This window comes from Anomaloglossus baeobatrachus, chromosome 2 (genome assembly GCF_048569485.1).
Source record: "Anomaloglossus baeobatrachus isolate aAnoBae1 chromosome 2, aAnoBae1.hap1, whole genome shotgun sequence".
NCBI lineage: Eukaryota > Metazoa > Chordata > Amphibia > Anura > Aromobatidae > Anomaloglossus > Anomaloglossus baeobatrachus.
Window position 1 is genome coordinate 122,083,756 of NC_134354.1, and position 21,637 is coordinate 122,105,392.

The window sequence follows — 21,637 nt, forward strand, 5'->3', positions numbered from 1 at the left end:
TACAAATCCCAAAGTCCTTCGCGACGAAGCCTTCGGGAGAGGCCTCACTGCTCTAACAAATCTTTTAATGTTAGCATAGAGTTATAGTGACCTCCTAGCACATGTTGTGGTACCGCCAGCCTGCGCTTATTCCTACAACCTCTCAGAGGAATAATATATAACCTGGGCAGAGTGCCCGTACACAAGATGGCTGTTGACTGATATACGATTTCCGCCTCGTCTCTATGGTACCAGGACCGCATTCCCGGAAGTGACGTCAGTAAACACTAGCCGGCTGTCTCCGTGGCAGCCGGGGTCGAAGAAGGCAAGCGGAGCGGTCTGTGACAGCTGTCATGTCAGGTAATCATGGAGGCCGGCAGCTCCTCACCGCTGTTCTCTGTTATCAGCCATTTCAGGCTGGGAGCTGCTGACTTTAGTATTTTTTACGGGGATTCATAACTGGTTGTCTTGGAGCCAGATCAACAAATAACCAGTGTGTTTGTTTTATCTGTAAGGACCATACATATTTATGGCATATCCACAGGAGAGTGAGTCGGGTCTGTGGGCTGTCTCCATAACTCCCATAGATGTGACTGGAGCGAGTGCCCCTGATGACGTGTCCAAGACCCCGAGCAGACACTTATCCTGTGGATGGGACCTATATATCTAAGGTGTGAATTCCCCTCTGAGAGCAGCATAACATAGGGGCAGCAACCCAGACTCCAGCGATGTGTCACTTACTGAGCTGCTTGCTGCAGTTATAAAATCAGCGTTTTATCTGCATGAAAGCAGGTTTACTAGTCCTCAAGTGATAAAGGTGACTGTCAAAACTGCAGCAAGCAGCCCAATAAGTGACATCACTGGAGTCAGGGTCTCTGTCTCTACATTATGCTACTCTTGGATTAAAGAGTATACATTTGGTGACAGTTTCCCTTTAAGTGAAATTAATAGGTATTCTGGCTGCTGCAGTTCAGTATCTACTGAGTGAATGTGATCCCAACTGCAGTACCCCCAAACAGCCACTACACCGTGTGAGGCGCTGTGACGTTCTGCCTCTATACACTGTACATTCGGTCACCATGCAAGTAATTGATGAAGGGGCCATAGGTCAGACCATGACTGATCTGATGACTTATCTCACAAATAGGTCATTAGCATTAAAGTCCTAGAAAACTCCTTTAGTTAATACCACATAAAAAAAAGGGCTCCAACAGCAATGATTTCTTTTTAGAGCCGCATTGTTTCCATGGTGCTGTGAAAAGGGTTTACATAGAAAATACATATAATGAACAATGACAGCCTCGTACAGAGGGGAGAGGGCCCGACTCCTCTGGGCTTACAGTCTACAAGATAGTGGGGAGGACACAGGAGCTTGGGGGTTGGTGCTGGTGAGGTGGCAGCAGGGTTATTGCAGGCTGTAAGATATGAGTTTTCAAGGTCCACCTGGAGGTTCTGAATGTCAGAAATAATGGTACGTGTCGAGACCCCGAATCCCAGAGGATGAGGGATACTTGAAAGAAGTCCTGAAGGCGATTGGGTGAGGAACGTATGAGAACAGAGAAGAGATGGAGATCTTGTGAGGACCAGAGATTGTGTGGGAAGAAATTGGAAGATTAGTTAGAGCTGTATGGGGGAGGCTAATCATGGACGGCCTTGTAGGTCTCTGTAGCATTGGCTCCATGGTTTCTAGGATTTTTCCAAGATCCATTACAGTTGCACGCTTTGTTTTAGAGACTTTGTTGCCAGCTTTTCTTGGGGTTGTGGTACTCTACTGACTAGTGTGGTCTGAACTTAGCACCTCTGCCTCTTAGCTTCCTGAAGGTTTCTGGTGCTGGCTGCTGCATGGCTGAGCTCTTGGCCCAAGCTCCCCGCTCTGATGCAGCTGGCAGGTAGCTTTATCTCTGCAGCGTTGGAGGAATGCAGGGGCACTGAAACTGGTCCGAGCAAAATACTAGTATCGCACTGGCTTAAGGTTCAATAGTCATTCTAGATGTTAAATAGAATGGATCTATAGCAAATTTTCTTGGCCAGAGCCTTATTCAGCGTGCGCTCTCAAGTTCATTTTTCCTCTTATTTAATCGAAGTAAAGAAAACTCCAGGTGACAAATTTTGATGTATTGCAAAAGACCCGGATCTCATACACAAAGTATATATACTCACAAAAGAGCCTCAGACAAAGCGATCTGGCGAAACGCATAGACTGCCCAGTGCTTTCTTTTTTTTTTTTTTTTTTAAATAGGAAGAGTGAACACAAGAGCAGGAACTGAATGAAGCTGTGACCAAGAAAGTTTGTTATATATCTGTTTTATTCAATATCTTCATGACTTTATTACCCTGGGACTTTGAATGTTAATCCTCAGGCACATGTATTAATTATACTGTTTAGAATATTGACTAACTTGATATCTGCTGCAGCTTTTTGGTGGTTTGAGATGTTTTTGCTGAGACATTTCGGTATGGAAATTTTATTTGTGTAGTGTGACTGATGCTGGATGTAGTGGTGTGACAAGGTTTAGAGCAGCGCTTCCAGGCTGTGTAGCAAACAGCTTGTAATTGTGCGCTTCTTGAGTAAAGAAACTGGCCACTGCTGATATGGCCGGTAACCGGAGCAGCAAGCAGTATACTATGGGGTGAAAAATCCCTCCATTCTTGAGAATGGAAAAAGATTTCTAATAAGGCAAATTTGCTTGTTTTTATAAGCATTTGGCAAATTCAGGGCCGTCCACTACATATAATGCCCTTTAGAAATATCAAATTTTAATTTCTAGCCACTTACATTTATAATAAAATTTTTATACACTTCTCCCTATCATGGTGATCTTTAAATCTGTTTTGTTTTTTGTTGTTGTTTTTTTTTACCCACTTACTGTGACATTTTCTTTTAGTGGAGTCTCAAACGGGATGTCACAGATGATGACCCTCCAGACACTTTTCTCAGCTTCTATCAACCCCCTCTGAAACGGGAAATCATCAGTGGCCAGCGCTGCAGTCACTTACCACAGCTTCTGTTACTGCCATCCCCTGATAAAATCATCAGTGGCCGGCACTGCACTCACTTATCACAGCTCCTGTCACTACTAACCCCTGATGAAATCATCAGTGGCCGGCACTGCACTCACTTATCACAGCTCCTGTCACTACTAACCCCTGATGAAATCATCAGTGGCCGGCACTGCACTCACTTATCACAGCTCCTGTCACTACTAACCCCTGATGAAATCATCAGTGGCCGGCACTGCAATCACTTACCACAGCTTCTGTCACTGCCATCCCCTGATGACATCCAAAATCAGTGATGTCGGCTAAGAGAAGTGATCGCTGTGTTGCATCTCCTGTACCCGCCACCTCTTTCATTAAAACCAGAAGTCATTAGGAGACGGTGATGGAAACAGGGCAAATTTCCGCAGCCCCTCCCCTGATAATGATTTGTTTCTGTGAAAGAGGACGGAATCTGTGGGGCAAAGCTGCTGTTATTCGCCCTGACACTATCACTGCCCCATGATGATGTCTTATTTTTTCTTTCAGTGTAAGAGGCAGCGGTGAGAGAAGCTGCGGTCACTTCTCCCTGCCTCCATGATTGAGTCTGTATATCATCATTTGACAGCGGTGAAATAACTGTGGGAAGTGACTGCAGCCCCAGCCTCCTGTGACGTCCCATTTGAGACTCAACTCAAACGACGCGTCACAAGGAAGCAAAGTAAAAAGAACAAATAAAGGGATTAGGTGTATGGGGAGAATGTCTGAGAATTATATAATAAAGAAAATTACAAAAGTGGTTAGAGTTTAATTATAGATATTTATTAGTGATTAGAGAACACTACCATGCTTGGGTGCTCGGGTACTTGTAATGAGCAGTTGGTTGCTCAGATGAGCATGACTCGAGTACCCGAGTATAATGGAAGTCAATGAAACTACAGCATTTTTCTGGGAAATTTGTAAAGATGCTTGAGTTCCCCCTTTGTCTTCCATTATATTTGGGTGCTTGGGTCGCGCTCATCTGTGCATCCCCCGAAAAAAAAAAAAAAAAGAAGCAATTCTGCAGTTTCAACTTTTTTCTCTTTACGACGTTTATCGCGTGTGTTAATTCATTTTAACCCTTTAGTGACGGAGCTAATTTTCACCTTAATGACCAGACCAAATTTTGCAATTCTGACCAGTGTCACTTCATGAGGTTATAACTCTGGAACGCTTCAACGGATCCCGGTGATTCTGAGATTGTTTTTTCGTCACATATTGGACTTCATGTTAGTACCAAATTTAGGACAATATTTTTTGTGTTTATTTATGAAAAAAATTGAATATTGGCAAAAATTTTGAAAATTTAGCAATTTTCAACTTTTGAATTTTTATACCGTTAAACCAGAGATTTCTGTGACACAAAATAGTTAATAAATAACATTTCCCACATGTCTACTTTACATCAGCACAATTTTGGAAACAAAATTTTTTTTCGTTAGGAAGTTAGAGGGGTTCAAAGTTTATCAGCAATTTCTCATTTTTACATCAAAATTTACAAAACCAGTTTTTTAGGGACCACATCACATTTGAAGTGACTTCAATAGGCCTAGATGACAGAAAATACCCAAAAGTGACACCATTCTAAAAACTGCACCCCCCAAAGTACTCAAAACCACATTCAAGAAGTTTATTAACCCTTCAGGTGCTTCACATGAACAAAAGCAATGTGGAATGAAAAAAAGCAAAAATTAAATTTTACCTAAAAATGTTGCTCTAACCCAAATTTATTCACTTTTAGAAGAAATAACACAACAAAATGGACCTCAAAACTTGTTCCCCACTTTCTTATGAGCGCGCCGATACCCCACATGTGGTCAGAAACCTCTGTTTGGACAAATGGGAGGGCTCGGAACAGAAGGAGCAATATTTGAATTTTGGAAAGCAAATTTGGCTGAAATAGATTGCGAGCACCATGTTGCATTTACAGGTCCGCTAAGGTACCTAAACAGAAGAAATCCCTCACAAGTGACACCATTTTGGAAACTAGACCCCTCAAGGCTTCTATCTAGGGGTATAGTGAGCATTTTGGATCCACAGGTACTTCACAGATTTTGTTAACGTTACGTTGTCATATTGAAAATTTTAATAATTTTCTCAAAAATGTTGCTTTAGCATCAATTTTCTCACTTTTTCAAGAGGTAATTCCAAAAATTTGACCTCAAGGTTTGTTAACCACTTTTTTATGAGCGCGGTGATACCTCACATGTGGTCTGAAACCTTTGTTTGGACAAATGGGAGGGCTTGGAACGAAAGGAGCAATATTTGAATTTTAGAAAGGAAATTTGGCTGAAAAAGATTGCGGGCACCATGTCGCATTTGGAGGTCCCCTAAGGTACCTAAACAGCAGAAACCGCGCACAAGTGGCCCCATTTTGGAAACTAGGCCCCTCAAGGAATTTATCTAGATGTTTGGTGAGTACCCTGAACCCCCAGGTGCTTCACAGAATTTTATAACGTTGAGCCATGAAAAAAAAAAAATAAAATTTTACCACAAAATTGTTATTTCAACCAGGTAGCTTTTTTTTTTACAAGAGTAAAAGGAAAAAATTCAGCATAACATTTATTGTGCAATTTCTCCTGAGTTTGGCGATACCTTATATGTGGTGGAAATCAACTGTTTGGGCGCATGGCAGGGCTCGGAAGGGAAGGAGTGCCATTTGACTGCAAAATTGGCTGGAATCAATAGCGGACGCCAGGTTGCATTTGGAGAGCCCCTGAGGTGCCTAAACAGTGGCGGTCCCCCACAAGTGACTTCATTCTGGAAACAAGACACCTCAAGGCTTTTATCAAGGTGTATAGTGAGCAGTTTGAATCCACGAGTACTTCACAGAATTTGATAAGCTTAGGTTGCCATATTGAAAATTTTCATTTTTTTCACAAAACTGTTGCTTTAGCATCAAATTTCTCACTTTTTCAAGAGACAACAACAAACCGTGGACCCCACAGGTTGTTATCCAATGTCTTATGAGCACAGGGATACCCCACATGTGGCCAAAAACCTCTGTTTGGATAAATGAGAGGGCTTGGAATGGAGGGAGCACCATTTGAATTCTGGAAAAGTTGAAATAAATTGCGGGCACCATGTCACATTTGCAGGGCCCCTTGGGTACCTATACATCAGAAAACCCCCACAAGTGACCCCATTTTGGAAACTGGATTTTATTCAGGAGTATAGTAAGCATTTTGAATCCACAGGTACTTCACAAAAATGTTGCTGTAGCAACAAATGTCTCACTGTTAGGCTATGTGGCCATGATCCAGCGACACGGCATCTAGTACACAGTGTCAGCCTCCTGCAGAGATGTGAGTGTTGTCCACGGGAGAACGCAGCTGCCCAAGCCCACGATTTGGGTTCAGGCCGCTGTGGAGCTCTATGCTACCTGCAGAGAACACTCATCTCCGCAGCATAAATTGACATGCTGAGGCTCGGGAAGCTGCGCCACCGGTCGGTTTATGCTGCGGAGAAAAGAAGCACATTGGGCATGGGATTTCTAAAAATCCTTCCACTGTGCTTCTACTGCACAACGCAGCGTTATGGACACAGGGAAAACACTCTGCGCCCAAAACGCTGCAAACCCTGATTGTGGGCACACAGCGTAAAATGCTACAATGGATGAATGGATAGATGTCAAACAAATATAACGTCCCATTCCCCTGCATATTCTAAGCTGGCGCCCTTTAGTGCCTTTCATGTGGCACTAAAGGGTGCCTAGCCTTGTATTTAGCCCCCCAAAAAATTAATAATTAAAATAAACGACGTGGGGTCCCCCCTATTTTTGATAGCCAGCTAGGGTAAAGCAGACAGCTGTAGCCTGCAAACCACAGCTGACAGCTTCACCTTGGCTGGTGATCAATTTGGAGGGCTCCCCAGGCGTTTTTTAAAAAAAAAAAAAACGTGGGGTCCCCCCCAAATTAGATCACCAGCCAAGGTGAAGCGGACAGCTGGGGTCTGGTATTCTCAGGGTGGGAAGAGCCATGGTTATTGGACTCTTCCCAGCCTAAAAATAGCAGGCCGCAGCCGCCCCAGAAGTGGCGCATCCATTAGATGCGCCAATCCTGGCGCTTCGCCCCAGCTCATCCCGCGCCCTGGTGCGGTGGCAGACGGGGTAATATATGGGGTTGATACCAGCTGTAATGTCACCTGGCATCAAGCCCTGGGGTTAGTGATGTCACGGCATCTGAACAGATACCCGACATCACTAACCCAGTCAGTAATAGAAAAAAAAAAGACAAAAAAAAAATTTATTTGAAAAAACACTCCCCGAAACATTCCTCTTTTACCAATTTATTGAAAATAAAGAAATTCCGGTCGCTATAATCCATTTTGGAGGTCCCACGCCGGCTCTGGATCTTCTAGAATATGGGGGGCACGTTCAGGGAACGTATCCCCCATTTTCTGGAAGAGCAAGCTCTCCATGAGCAGTGTGGGTGCAGTAATCTGAGAATACTGCACTCACACTGCCCCGGTCCAACCTAGGGCAGAGTGACCTGCAGTAACCTCATTCCAGAATATGAGGGGCACGCTCACAGAACGTACCCCCCATTTTCTGGAACAGCAGCCTCTCCATGTGAGGAGTGTGGCTGCAGATCACTGCACTCACCCTCCCCCGGTCCACAGTGGAGCCTGTGCATCAGCGACGTCAGCAGGATTCCTGCTTGCAGGGATCCAGCTGACAGCCGCTGTCTGCGCATGCGCCGCCAGCATTGAAGAAGAAGGAGGCGGCGATCGCGGGCCCGGAGCGGCAGACAGGTAACGTATAACCGGGGGCTTGGGGGGGGGGGGGTGACGGGGGGGTGACCTAGTGGGACCTGGGGACACCTTTCTGCCGCATGTGACGTGTCACATGCGGCAGAAAGCGCAGAATGAATGCGGCCGCGCGCTGTGCGCCGCCATCTTCCACGCTCCGGAGGGGGGAGGGGGGTGGTGGCTCTGGAGACCGGAGGGGGCTCCGGTGACCAGAGGGCTCCGGTGGACCGGAGGAGGGGTCAGGGGGAGGACATTTCCCTCCGATCTGAAATGTTTGATCATTTCAGATCGGAGGGAAATGACTGCAGAGCCGGCGCCGGCGGCAGTTTTCTGTGCGCTTCGGCGCCATTTTGGATGTCCGGTGGGGGTAGGGGTGGGGGTGGGGGGACTCTCCGGTACCGGGGGCTTTGGGGGCACTAGGGGGTTAGATTTCTTTCTCATCTGACATGTTTGATCATGTCAGATGAAAAAGAAATCAGTTTTACCGGCCATTTCTTTTTTTTTCATGTGTTCGTCGGTATACGGTGTATACCGCCGATCACATGATCGGGGTCCAAAAAAAACACCCCGATTCATAATCTGGGGGGTCTCAGCTACCCCCGGTAGCTGAAACCCCCGAGATTTTCGGTCGCTGGGGGGCGCTACAGGGTTTTTTCGGGCCGCCGCTTTAAAGCGGCGGAACAGAATAAGTACCCTGTTTTGCCGCCGCTTTAAGTCGTACGGCCGTCGTTATGAGGTTAATAGCTCAAACTTCTTCATAATTTCAATAACAAATATTTCCTTTTTTTACATGACTATGTTTGAACTGGGAAAAGAGGGGGAAGGGTGATTCAAAATGTTGTATTTTTTAATAAATATTCTGTAAAAGAAAAAAAAAAAGATTAATTTAATTTATTTTTCTTCCTTGGGGATTTCCTGGATGGCTTGTTTTATATATGACAACATGACAGCATTGCAGTGTATGCTCCATGCACCATGCACCTGGTGTAGGATGCACCAGTATGTCCTATGTCAGAAAGAGTTTAATTTACTTAGCATTTTAAGAATCCCTGTTGGCTTTTAGTGGCTATAAATCTATTAAAGGGAATCTGTCACCAGGTATTTACCACTTAATCTGAGAGCAGCATAACATAGGGGAAGAGATCCTGATTCCAGTGATGTAGTGTAGTTTTGATAAAATCACTGTTTAATCATCAGGAGATTATCATTACAGGACCACTTGGCCTGCTGCCACGTAGTCCAGCATATTCATGAGCTTTGTATAACCATGACCAGTCCACTGATTACAGTGTACACAAAACACTGCCAATCACTGGGATGGGCGAGGTTACAGAGCTCCATATTCAAATAACTGCTAGATCTGCAGCAGAGAAAACATTGATTTTATCAAAATGTCAGCAAACAGCTCAGTAAGTGACACATCGCTGGAATCAGGGTCTCTGTCTATACATAATGCTGCTCTCAGATGAGGGAGCGAAAAGCTGGTGACAGATTCCCTTTAAGACCTAATACTAAGTCTGCTAGTATTGAATCCAAGTGTAGACAATCCTCTGTGAGACTTTATATCTTTAAAGGGAATCTGTCAGCTGGATTTAGCACTATAAAGTAAAGCCATGGCCATAATGGCACTGTGAAGCGGATTGCATGGATACCTACAGTGTAAGTATCTGATCTTTGGTAGCTGAATAATCTTCCTCTAAAGTTTTCTTGATGACGTCATGCATCCATCGGGGTGGGATTTTGGGTACGGTCTCCTGCTTCTTTGCCCCTCGACCGGTCTCTTCTTTCTTCTACAGGTCCTCTGATTCCTGCCTCCTTTTTGAAATTCCACATCGCCGCCATGATTGTTTTGGGCAGCGCGTGCGCAGTGTGATTCTTCGGGCTGTCTGTAGGTCTTCAATAAAATAGTGGTGCATGCGCAGACCGAGATTTCAGCTCAATTACCTCATTATTAAGCCGAAATGTGAGAAGCCACATCCAAAGCCATTTTATTGAAGACAGTCTGTAGAGTCACACTGTGCACGGTCTTTAATAAAAATGACGCTGGATGCGGCTCATGCATAGATCAAGCTTTCAGCTCAATGACCTCTTTAATAAGCAGGAATCTTGATCTGCACAGGCGCCGCATCAGCCATTTTATTGAAGACCGTCTGTAGAATCACACTGCCTACAGTCTTCAATAATATGCTCCTGGAATTAGGAGAAAAAGAACACCGCATGTAAATCAGGGGCACGCCAGACAATATAGAAATCGTTGTGTACAAAAGCTTTATTCAAAACACCTAAGGAATAAAAACACTTAAAAAGACATGAAAGACATCACACTCAAAGCTGGGCTAGACCCAGTGTAACCATGGCCATGGTGAACATCAAGGGGTATCGTAATCAATTATTAACCATATATGCTAATGCATGCAAAAATAGGGACCTGTGCACAAGCCACACTGTATTACTCTATATAGCAAAAATAAAATAAGAAAAACCTGGAGAGTATATATGACGGTCGTAACCTGTGTATACAAGTAAATAAACATATAATAAATCTAAAATACAACATCCAGGAGAGGTGGTGCTTGTGTAAAGGGTACAATGGTATATAGGGAGTGGTGTTAATACACCTGAGATAGAAAGAGAAGGGGTTATATATACGTATATATGGATGGTAAACAGTGACCCACCTGTGACTGGCTGCACGTTATGATTTACAATGAAGGATGCCCAGACAGGTATGCTGAGCCCCAAAAATGCAAAGTGTGGTAGTCAAAGGGGGGGAGGGGGGTCAGCAAAAGGGAGGGCAGTTTGCAGACAGTCAAAGATGATGATGATGCATTATGCACTGTTTACCATCCATATATACGTCTATATAACCCCTTCTCTTTCTATCTCAGGTATATTAACACCACTCCCTATATACCATTGTACTCTTTACACAAGCACCACCTCTCCTGGATGTTGTATTTTACATTTATTATATGTTTATTTACTTGTATACACAGGTTACGACCGTCATATTTACTCTCCAGGTTTTTCTTATTTTATTTTTGCTATATAGAGTAATACAGTGTGGCTTGTGCACAGGTCCCTACTTTTGCATGCATTAGCATATATGGTTAATAATTGATTACGATACCCCTTGATGTTCACCATGGCCATGGTTACACTGGGTCTAGCCCAGCTTTGAGTGTGATGTCTTTCATGTGTTTTTAAGTGTTTTTATTCCTTGTGTTTTGAATAAAGCTTTTGTACACAACGATTTATATTTTGCCTGGCGTGCCCCTGATTTACATGCGGTGTTCTTTTTCTCCTAATTCCCCCTTGCTTTGCACACCGCATCAGGTTGCACCCTACCATATCGCTTTGATTGGTGGTGCGCTCCAAAAAATACAAGTCTTAATATGGTCCTGGAGGCGGCGCATATGCAGATTGAGAGTTCGGCTTTATGAAGAGGTTATTGGGCTGAAATTTCAGTCTGCGCATGCTCCGCATCCGGCGCCATTTTATTGAAGACCTGCAGACTGCCCATAGAATCACACTGCGCATGCGCTGCCCACTGCAATCCTGGCGGCAGCACATAATTTTAAAAAGGAGGCAGATCACTGAGTAATCAGTGGACCTGTAGAAGAAAGAGGAGGAAGGAGGCAGAAGAAGGCCACAATCGTACCCCAAGTCCCACCCCGATACACAGATGACGTCATCCGGAAAACTTTAGAGAAAGATTAGTCAGCATCCAAAGATTGGATTTCTTCACTGCAGGTATCCATCTAATCAGGATGACAGCGCCATTATGGCTTTACTTTATAATGCTAAACTCTGCTGACAGCTTAAATCAGCAGCACGAGCTTTACCCTGTCCTGGTAGTTTGCTACAATGTGTCAGTGGTTGTAGGATGTATCCGGTCACAGTTCAGACTTTTCAGCTCACAGAGGATTTTTCATACTACCGTAGCAGTTTGCCATAGAAAACTCATGATATGTTTTACTTCCCAGCAGCAATGGCTAAAGACTCGCTATCTGAAGCCGGGTTTCACTTTGACGAACTCAACAAATTGCGTATCTTGGATCCAGACGTCTCTCAGCAAACCACAGAGCTGAAGGAGGAATGCCGGGAGTTTGTGGAAAGTAAAACACTTTTTTTTACCTTCTTGTTCAAGAACTCTGCTTGATATTTGTGAATTGAAACTATTAATTACATCCTGAGTAAGTAAATCTATATCTACATGGTTCAGGGTTCACAACAATGCATCTAGTGTAAGTAAACCTTCTTAGTAAAGGGGTTTCTGGTCTTCATCTTTTCCAATATGGAAGAAATGAAAACATTACCTTACCAGTCCACCCTCCGCTCTGCCAGACCGGAAAAGATGACATCTCAGTCATCTGACCATGTGGAATCTGAGGTTAGGTGACTGCTGCTCGAGATGTCATCTACCAGGTCCAGCAGACATGGCCAGAGCAGAGGGCAGATTCCTCAGGGAATATCCCTTTTTTTAATTATTTTTTTAATCACACCTCCCTGATTTTAAAGTATACAAGAAAACCTCTTTAACATTGTTGTATGCAGCTGGTCTTAGGGAGGATGAAGGAGTTATCCTGCTCGTCCAGGGCCACATTCTTCCCCATTGCCATTCATGCACACATCTCTGTAGGCCTGTGGGATCGTAATATCATGGGCACGAAGGCTCTAGACAGCACCAGATAACCCCTTTATAAGGGTTATCCGGCTTATTTTACTTTTTTTTTATTTCACTATTGGGCTACATTGGGCCAGGTAAGTAGATAGTAACTACCTACCTGCCCTGCTGTCAACCCCTCTCCCCCGTCTGAGTGGTCATGTGACCGCTCCTGCCGTGATTTTGATGCTTCCTGTGATGATACGTCAACAGGGGCTGGACCTTGTTGACGGGCATCACAGCTGACGTCATGTTGCCACCCTGCTGCCGACCAAGTACAGTGCGATGAGCCCCCGCCCCTCTCATCCTTCCATGCCCCCTCCCCACATTACATATTCTTCCCCGCTCCCTGTGCACTGCTATCTGTGCCCTGTATGTGCCCAGGTCCTGGATAAATAGGGTTGCCCTTTCTGTGTAGGACCCAGTCAGCGCTGTTTGCCACTGCTCATTGTGATGTATGGGGCCCGGGTAACTGTCTCCCTTACCCCGTGCGCTGTCTCTCTCCTCACACTGTGATGAATGCAGCCAGGAGCAGAGAGCAGGTATGTCACCTGACACCAGCGAACAACAGCACTGAGCTCTGCATCACCTAGCTGTAAGCAGACTGCACTCATCACCGTATGGAGGAGAAGATAAAGCGTGGGTGAGGGGGGCAGAGAAGAGAGTGCAGGGGGAGAGCAGAAAGTGCACGGGTCAGATGCAAAGCGGGGGTGGTGGCAGAGAACAGAGCGCAGGGAGAGAGAAGACTATGCATGGGTGAGAGACAGCGGGGGGAGGGGGAGCGGCAGAGAAGAGAGTGCAGGGGAAGAGAACAGAGTGGACGGGTGAGAGACAGAGCGGGGGGCGGCAGAGAAGAGTGCGGGGGGAGAAAAGACAGTGCACAGGTGAGAGACAGAGTGGAGGGGATGGGGGGTGGCAGAGAAGAGAGTGCATGGGGAAAGAACAGAGTGCACGGGTGAGAGACAGGGAGGGGGGGTGCTCTGGCTCTCACCCGTGCACTCTGTTCTCTCCCCCTGGACTCTCTTCTTCCCCCATCCTGTCATGCATGTATGTTTCCCCCACCCTGTCATGCATGTATGTTTCCCCCACCCTGTCATGCATGCATGTTTCCCCCATCCTGGCATGCATGTATGTTTCCTCCATGCTGGCACTGGCCCCCCCATCCCCACCTTGGCACAGCAGCACACAAGTTTTAAAAAACAAAAAAACCACACAACTCGCCTTCCAGCACCCGCTCCACCGCTGCGCGCGGCTGGGTCCTCCGTTCCCGCATGGCCAGAAGACGTCATTACGCCGGCGCCGCTTACTGACGCTCCTCAGTCTCCTAGGCAACAGATCTGCGGCCTAGGAGAGGAGGAGTGCCAGAGCGAGGAGAAATATCCCTCCACTCCAACACAACTTTGAACTGCCGACGCGACTGCACCAGAAGTTCAAAGCGGCAGGACCAGGCGACAGCGCGCGTAACATAGGTTCGCCATCACTGGTCTAGTCTATTTTATACCACATGTTGGTTGGCTTACTTTGTGCCAAAATTTTGATGAATTAACTTCAACATGATATTGCCTGGTTCAGTGAAGCCTCATAGGATGAATTATAGAGTATGTCTAAACCATATGATAAAGGAAAATCTCTCCCTAAATTCACAAAGGTAAAGTACTAAAATGTTGTCACAATTTACCACTTTATTAGAGTTTCTTGTTTTTATCCCTGTGGCACGATACAATTTTATATTCCTTGACATGAGCTTCTTTTTTTGCGTTTCAGAAATAGATGATTTTCAAAAAATAGTAGGTGGTTTAATAGAGCTGGTGGATCAGCTGGCGAAAGAGACGGAGAATGAGAAAATGAAGGTAAGGGCCTCGAAAACGCATGACACCAGTGTGACAACTGAACATATATTAATGTATGGTGATGCCAGAGCTCGGAGCGGCGCTGAAGGTTAGAGAAGGGAATCGCATAAACATCAGCACTAAAATATGAGATGATCGGTCTGTGCTCAGAAAGATCCTGAATCACAGATGGAGGTTTCCAACATTTGCTGCTTGAATAAAACATGAGTTAATCTGCTGTAGCCTGCGAGTGCACACACAGGATGCATAATGTAGTGTGCACTGAAGAAACTCCTATACAAAGGTTACTTATTACTATACATTTAGTATTGTTATTCATTGAGCTCTGTGCCTGTGGAAATAAACAGAATCGCCAAACCATGGGGTGTGTATAGTACTGTAAAAGCCCATTAAAGGTCCTTTTTCACAGACCGAAAATCGGTCAAGAAGTATTAATAAGAAAATGTATTCCCCATCATCAACCATATACACATACAGCTCTCATACAGTCCTCCAGATATATGTGATTTATTCAAAGGCGGTGAGAGTGAAGCTGCCGCTGATGAGAAGCAGAGCTTGCGTGACATAATAATGTCATATGATCCCCGGGAGAATCGGTGCTGAGAGCTCTAGAACATTGTCAGCATCAGTGGTGACTGAGGTCGCGGTCACACGTTTTTGTATTTGGTCACTATTTTACATCAGCATTTCTAAGCCAAAACTGGTAGTGGGTGAAAAATATAGAAGTGGTGCCTGTGTTTCTATTACACTTTTCCTCTGATTGTTCCACTCCGGGTTTTTGTCTTACAAATGCTGAGATAAAAATACTGAGCAAATACTGAATGTGTGAATGTAGCCTAGGTGTTATTTTGCATGGGTAAACACAAGGTGTCAGACGGGATTGGCCTAGTAGTGGAAAACGTTCATTTATGGGTTTAATTGGCCAAGTGTTGAGGCTCATTAATGGGCTGAGTAGATGGACCTTAACTAAAGAGATGGTCCACTACAAAGCAAAGCGGCCACAGCGGTGTAAATCTGAGACCGAAGGCTTTTTCTAAATACCTTCTGTTGTCAATTCTGCCTGCGAGCGGTGCTATTGCAGTCTGCTCATGCCTATCACATGGCTCAGGCTGCAGTGACGTCTGATGTCTAATGATGTCACGTCAACTTCCGGAATTGGAAGTTTATCCGGCATCTCCAAGGCGGGACCCAGTCTCTGTGAGTGACTGGGCCATGGGCGGAGTTTCATCTCGCGTCACAGCCCATCATCTCATGCGCTCTCTCCTTCACTGCAGAGCGCTGCAAGCAAGAGCAATGATGGGCTGTGATGTGCGGTGAAACTCCGCCCACAACCCACTCACAGAGATTGGGTCCCGCCTCGGTGATGCCGGGTCAACTTCCAATTCCAGAATTTTTTTTCATTTTAAATCCAGTCTAACCACATTTAAAAAGAGCCTTCTATTTGTGAAAGCTTTTTCAATAACACACAGCTCTGCCTGAACCCTCATCACTATCATATGTTTACTTTTTAATTAAGCTAACAATAAAACTTTGTTTCTCACTTGTGAGAAATCTTTCCTTTTGATTAAAGGACCCCATACATATTAAGGTGGTGTCACACATAGCGACGCAGCAGCGATCACGACCAGCGATCTGACCTTATCAGGATCGCTGCTGCGTCATTACATGGTCGCTGGTGAGCTGTCAAACAGGCAGATCTCACCAGCGACCAGTGACCAGCCCCCAGCCAGCAGAGACGCGTGGAAGCGTAACTAAGGTAAATATCAGGTAACCAAGTAAAGCACTTCTCTTGGTTACCCGATATTTACCTTAGTTACTAGCGTCCACCGCTCTCACGCTGCCAGTGCCGGCTCCCTGCACTCCTAGCCAGAGTACACATCGGGTTAATTACCCGATGTGTACTCCAGCTACGTGTGCAGGGAGCCGGCACTGGCAGCGTGAGCGCAGTGGACGCTAATAACTAAGGTAAATATCGGGTAACCAAGGAAAGGGCTTCTTGGTTACCCGATGTTTACCGTGGTTACAGCTTACCGCAGGCTGCCAGACGCCGGCTCCCTGCTCCCTGCTCGCTTCAGTTCGTCGCTCTCTCGCTGTCACACACAGCGATCTGTGCTTCACAGCGGGAGAGCAACGTCCAAAAAATGAAGCTGGACATTCAGCAACGACCGGCGACCTCAGAGCAGGGGCCAGCTCGTTGCTGGATGTCACACACAGCGACGGGACGTCGCTGCTACGTCACAGAAAATGGTGACTTAGCAGCGACGTCGTTGTTGTCGTCGCTATGTGTGACACCACCTTTAGACTAATGTTGGCTGTACCTGCCAATATCAGAAGACCGTGTAATGTGTATAGGGGGCCTTCAAACTTTTCCCCAGCAGATGAGGCTTTGGGAGAGAAGGATTCAGTCTGTTCAGTTTTATCGGGCGATTAGAGTTGAGTGAGTACCTATCTATTCGTACTTGCTATACTCATAACGAGTACTATCTAATACTCGTGTATTCAGTCCGAAATAGTGTTTGCAATGCAAGTCAATGGGGAAAAACTCGCAAAGTAAAGAGTAACCTGAATTCTACATTATTCGGTACTCGAACAAATAGTACGGCATTCAGGTTACTCATTACTTTGTGAGCTTTTCCCCATTGACTTGCATTGCACAGACTATTCGAAATGAATACGTGAGTATTAGACAGTACTCGTTACGAGTATCGCGAATAAGAATAGTTAGGTACTCACTCAACTCTACGGGCGTCCGTTTTTATTTGGCGCCGAGAAACTCTTCTAGCAGTGGCTTTTCAGCCACTCTTTCATAGCAGAAGAGGAGTGCTCGGCTATCTATGGTGGTGCCATTTCAGAATAAATGAAGCGGTCGTGTTCATGATCGGCCACTGATCCATTTATTCACACTGGGCTCTTCAGAGCTCTGACTCCTGAGATAGGAATCCGTTCCTTGGACTCTCACCAATCAGGAAATTATCCCCATCCCATGCATATGGGCTAGCTTGCAAACTTGAGAATGCTTCTTTTCGAGGACCAATGTATATGTTTTATTTTGACCATTAGGCCATTGGTGCCCGTAATCTATTAAAATCCATTGCAAAGCAGCGAGAAGCACAGCAACAGCAGCTGCAGGCGTTGATAGCAGAGAAGAAGATGCAGCTGGAAAGGTAAGACCTCCACAGCAGAGAATCATCACTACATGTACTGGGCTCGGGATTATGTACTGGACTGTCTGAACTGGCAGAGCTGCAGTGTAAAGTACAAGGGAGAAACACTGCAGCAGTCACCGCTCTGAGAAGAGGAGGGTCAGCCCAATGTGCAGGGCTACTAAGCTGCGGTCAGGGGAAACTCCTGCCTTTCTGCTTTCACTGCTGATGCATCACTTCATTTAGCGACAAAGGGATCCGGAAGTTTATAGATCAGACCGGTATCCAATAGAATAAAGCATGGATGCCCACCAAGTCCAAAGTGCATATTGACAGTGCCTAGTGATGACTGATGAATATGCTCAGGCTGCATGAAGTATTAATGGCCTTCAGCTTTCACTACTACCTGCCAAAGTCTGATAACAAGAGCATGACCCAAAACAAAGCTCAAAGGGCAGTTTTGGCAAGTTGTGGTCATCAGATAATATACTCGGTCAGTCGTGGTGCAACACAGATTAACCCTAATTAGAATAACATAATGATGTAAAGTAGTACGAAATAAAATATATAATACATTATAAAGATATGTAAACTATTAAACATAATAGGGGTTAGTGCCCATCACAGTTAGTCACAATGAAGGGAATTTTTTTTGAGAATTTTAAGAAATGAACGCAGAGCTCTGATTGGTTGCTGTGGGAATCGAGGCCACTTTTTCTGTTTAAACAGTTTGATTAAATATTCAATATTAAGAGCATGTAACTGCAATTAGACAATTAATACTTTTATTACAGTCCATGTATATGTATTTCATATCGTAGCAATGAAAATCCTTGCTGACTCTCACAAATGGTCTTTTTATGTTCCCGACCCTTTTACTATCATGGTAGGGTCGTGTCCATCTTAATAAGGGTTGCAGATATATGTATGCTGCAGAAATGGCACCATGAATATGCAGGAACAATTCTACAACCAATCTGAGTGTATGGACATATCTCTAAGGCAATGTTCTTATGTGTGAAATGTGTAAACGCTGCATTTTTCTGTACCAAAATGCACAGTATCATTGCTGTTTTGCTTTTGTTTCTTAAGTCCTGCAACACAGGACTAAAGCCCGCTTTACACGTTGCAATTTCACATACGATATGGTATGCGATTTGCAACGCCCCCATCGTATGTGCGGCACGTTTAATTTGTTGAATGTGCCGCACACACGATTAAACCCCGTCACACGCACTTACCCGTCCATACGACCTCGCTGTGGGCGGCAAACGTCCACTTCCTGGAGTGGGAGGGACGTTCGGCGTCACAGCGACGTCACACGGCAGCCGGCCAATAGAAGCGGAGGGGAGGAGCTGAGCGGGACGTAAACATCCCGCCCACCTCCTTCCTTCCGCATTATCGGCGGCAGACGCAGGTAAGATCTGTTCATCGTTCCCGGGGTGTCACACACTGCGATGTGTGCTGCCATGGGAACATTGAACAACCACACGTTCAATTCTAGAGACAGGTACGATGTGTATGCGATGAACGTTTTAACGTTCAATCGCAATTGCATGTACCTGTCACACACTGCAATGTAACTTACAATGCCGGATGTGCGTCACTTACGATGTGACCCCGCTGACACATTGTAAGATACATTGCAGCGTGTAAAGCGGGCTTTAGGGGTACTTTACACGCTGCGACATAGCTACCGATATATCGTCGGGGTCACGTTGTTAGTGATGCACATCCGACGCCGGTAGCGACATCGCAGCGTGTAATACTAATGAGCGACGATCAACGAGCACAAAAACGTGAAAAATCGTTGCTTGTTGACACGTCACTCATTTCCTTAATATCGCTGCTGCCACCGGTACCATGTTGTTAGTCATTCCTGCGGCACCACATCGCGGGAGCGACGAACATCTCCTTACCTGCGTCCACCGGCAATGCGGAAGGAAGGAGGTGGGCGGGATGTTACGTTCCGCTCATCTCCGCCTTTCCGCTTCTATTGGCCGGCCACTTAGTGACGTCGCTATGACGCCGAACGCACCTCCCCCTTGAGGGTGGTATTGTTCGGCGGTCACAGCGACGTCGCTGAACAGGTATGTTCGTGTGACGCTGCCGTAGCGATAATGTTCGCTACGGCAGCGAGCACCAAATGTCACACGAGCGACGGGGACGGGAGCTATCGCGCTCGACATCGCTAGTGATGTCGCAGCGTGTAAAGTACCCCTAACTCTCTAATAATACCTATGGATTTATTATGGGATGTTCTAAAAGCTCCAGTTGCTGTAATGTGTAATGCGGGCGTCACACGGTACGATATATCGGGCGATATGTCGGCGGGGTCACGTCGTAAGTGACGCACATCCGGCATAGTTTGATATATCGTAGCGTGTGACCGCTACGAGCGACTGTGAACGAGCAAAAATACTCACCTTATCGTTGCTCGTTGACACGTCTCTCATTTTCAAAAAGTCGTTTCTTCTTCTCTGCGCCGTTGTTCATCGTTCCCGGGGCAGTACACATCGCTCCGTGTGACACCCCAGGAACAATGAACACAGCTTACCTGCGTCCCGCCGGCAATGCGGAAGGAAGGAGGTGGGCGGGATGTTTACATCCCGCTCATCTCCGCCCCTCCGCGTCTATTGGCCGGCGGCTGTGTGACGTCGCTGTGACACCGAACGTCCCTCCCCCTTCAGGAAGAGAATGTTCGCCTCCCACAGCGAGGTTGTCCGGGAGGTAAGTACGTGTGACGGGGGTAACAGACTTTGTGCGCCACGGACAACTAATTGCCTGTGACGCACAAACGACGATCGCTCGTGCGATCGCACGATAGATCATCCCGTGTGACGTCCGCATAAGTGTCTCACTTTCTCCATATTGTGTATTTCAGAAATGCAGCATTTATTTTCTTCTATTTTTTTTTTTTCCAGGTATCGAATAGAATATGAGGCTCTATGTAAAGTAGAAGCAGAACAGAACGAATTCATAGACCAATTCATCCTCCAGAAGTAATGTTCTGTACACTTCATGGAATCCTCTCCTGGACTCTCTACATATTGACCATTTTCCTTAGACCTTTTTGGCATTGTGATCTCTCGCCTTACAAGGACATAATTATTAAACGGCCCTTCAGATTTCATTGTTTGGAACCGGTTGTTGGTACCAGTTTGCCTTCATTCATCTCTCCATGGACGTGCGTCTCTGAAAAATACCAAATACAGTGGAACCTCGCTTAATGAGTAACCCATTTAGCGAGTATTTCGCCTAATGAGCAAGGCTTTCTGTAAATTTGTAACTCTTGTTTACGAGAAAGCCTTGCTGTACGAGCAAAATACTCACCGAACACACTTCCGGTTCCGTACATCCACCGCGCTCTAACCCGCTCTTGCAGTCCACACAAACACACACAAACACGCATGCACGCACACATATTATGCTCACCTTACCTTCCGTTACATGCAAGTTCCAGGAAGCCGGCGAGGTATCAGGTAACCAAGGTGACCGATGCCGGACCTTCAGCTCCCAGCACGCTGATGTCAAAGGCAGGAGCCGCTTGCCTCTGATTGGCCAGCGCACTGCCTTTGAGTAGCGGCTGACAGGGAAAGGTCCTCCCTCCACAGGATGTGTATCCGGTAACCGTCGCAACGAGGGAGGAACTTCCCCTGTCAGGCGCTACTCAAAGGCAGCGCGCTGGCCAATCAGAGGCAAGCGGCTCCTGCCTTTGACGTCAGCGCGCTGAGTGCGGAAGGTCCGGCATTGGTCGCCTTGGTTACCCGATACATGTCTTGTACGGGCGAACTGCAAGTTCCAGGAGACTGGCGAAGTAACGGAAGGTAAGGTGAGCATAGTCTGTGTTTGTACGTGTGTGGAATGGCACAATAGGGGACCAGGATGGGACATTTAACAAGTTGTGGAACGAATTGTCTGCATTGTAATGATTTCCTATGGGAAATCTCGCTTTGCTGAACAAGCACAGTTCCAGAACGGATTGTTCTCGTTACCAACGTTCCACTGTATGTTGCAGAATTGAATGTGCACAAATCTTTTTCTTGACCATTCAAAGTGTAAATGGGCACAGCTTTTCCATATTTCTTTCTGTATTCCAACTGAGAACATACATGCTCAGCCAGGTATAGGGGATTTAAAGGGATAGCTGTCTGCTAAACAGCTCGGTCAGCCGACAGGTATCGGAAGTGTATGGCGTGCACTATATTCACACGTTATTTTGCCGCGATTACAGT

The 21,637-nt window shown here is 45.9% G+C and overlaps 1 protein-coding gene across 2 annotated transcripts; it reads left to right on the forward strand.

The window, feature by feature from the left end:
* The first annotated feature begins 231 nt into the window (after positions 1–231).
* On the forward strand, positions 232–20,895 carry IFT20 (intraflagellar transport 20). 2 transcript variants are annotated; one of them, XM_075333236.1, is made up of 5 exons: positions 232–339; positions 11,733–11,861; positions 14,174–14,259; positions 17,320–17,423; positions 20,327–20,895. In XM_075333236.1, exons 1-5 carry the CDS (start codon positions 333–335, stop codon positions 20,406–20,408), a joined length of 408 nt encoding a protein of 135 aa, XP_075189351.1. In that variant the 5' UTR covers positions 232–332; the 3' UTR covers positions 20,409–20,895. The 2 variants fall into 2 exon arrangements, with proteins under 2 accessions (XP_075189351.1, XP_075189350.1); XM_075333235.1 differs by having other exon boundaries at positions 260–339; positions 11,730–11,861.
* Positions 20,896–21,637: the final 742 nt, after the last annotated feature.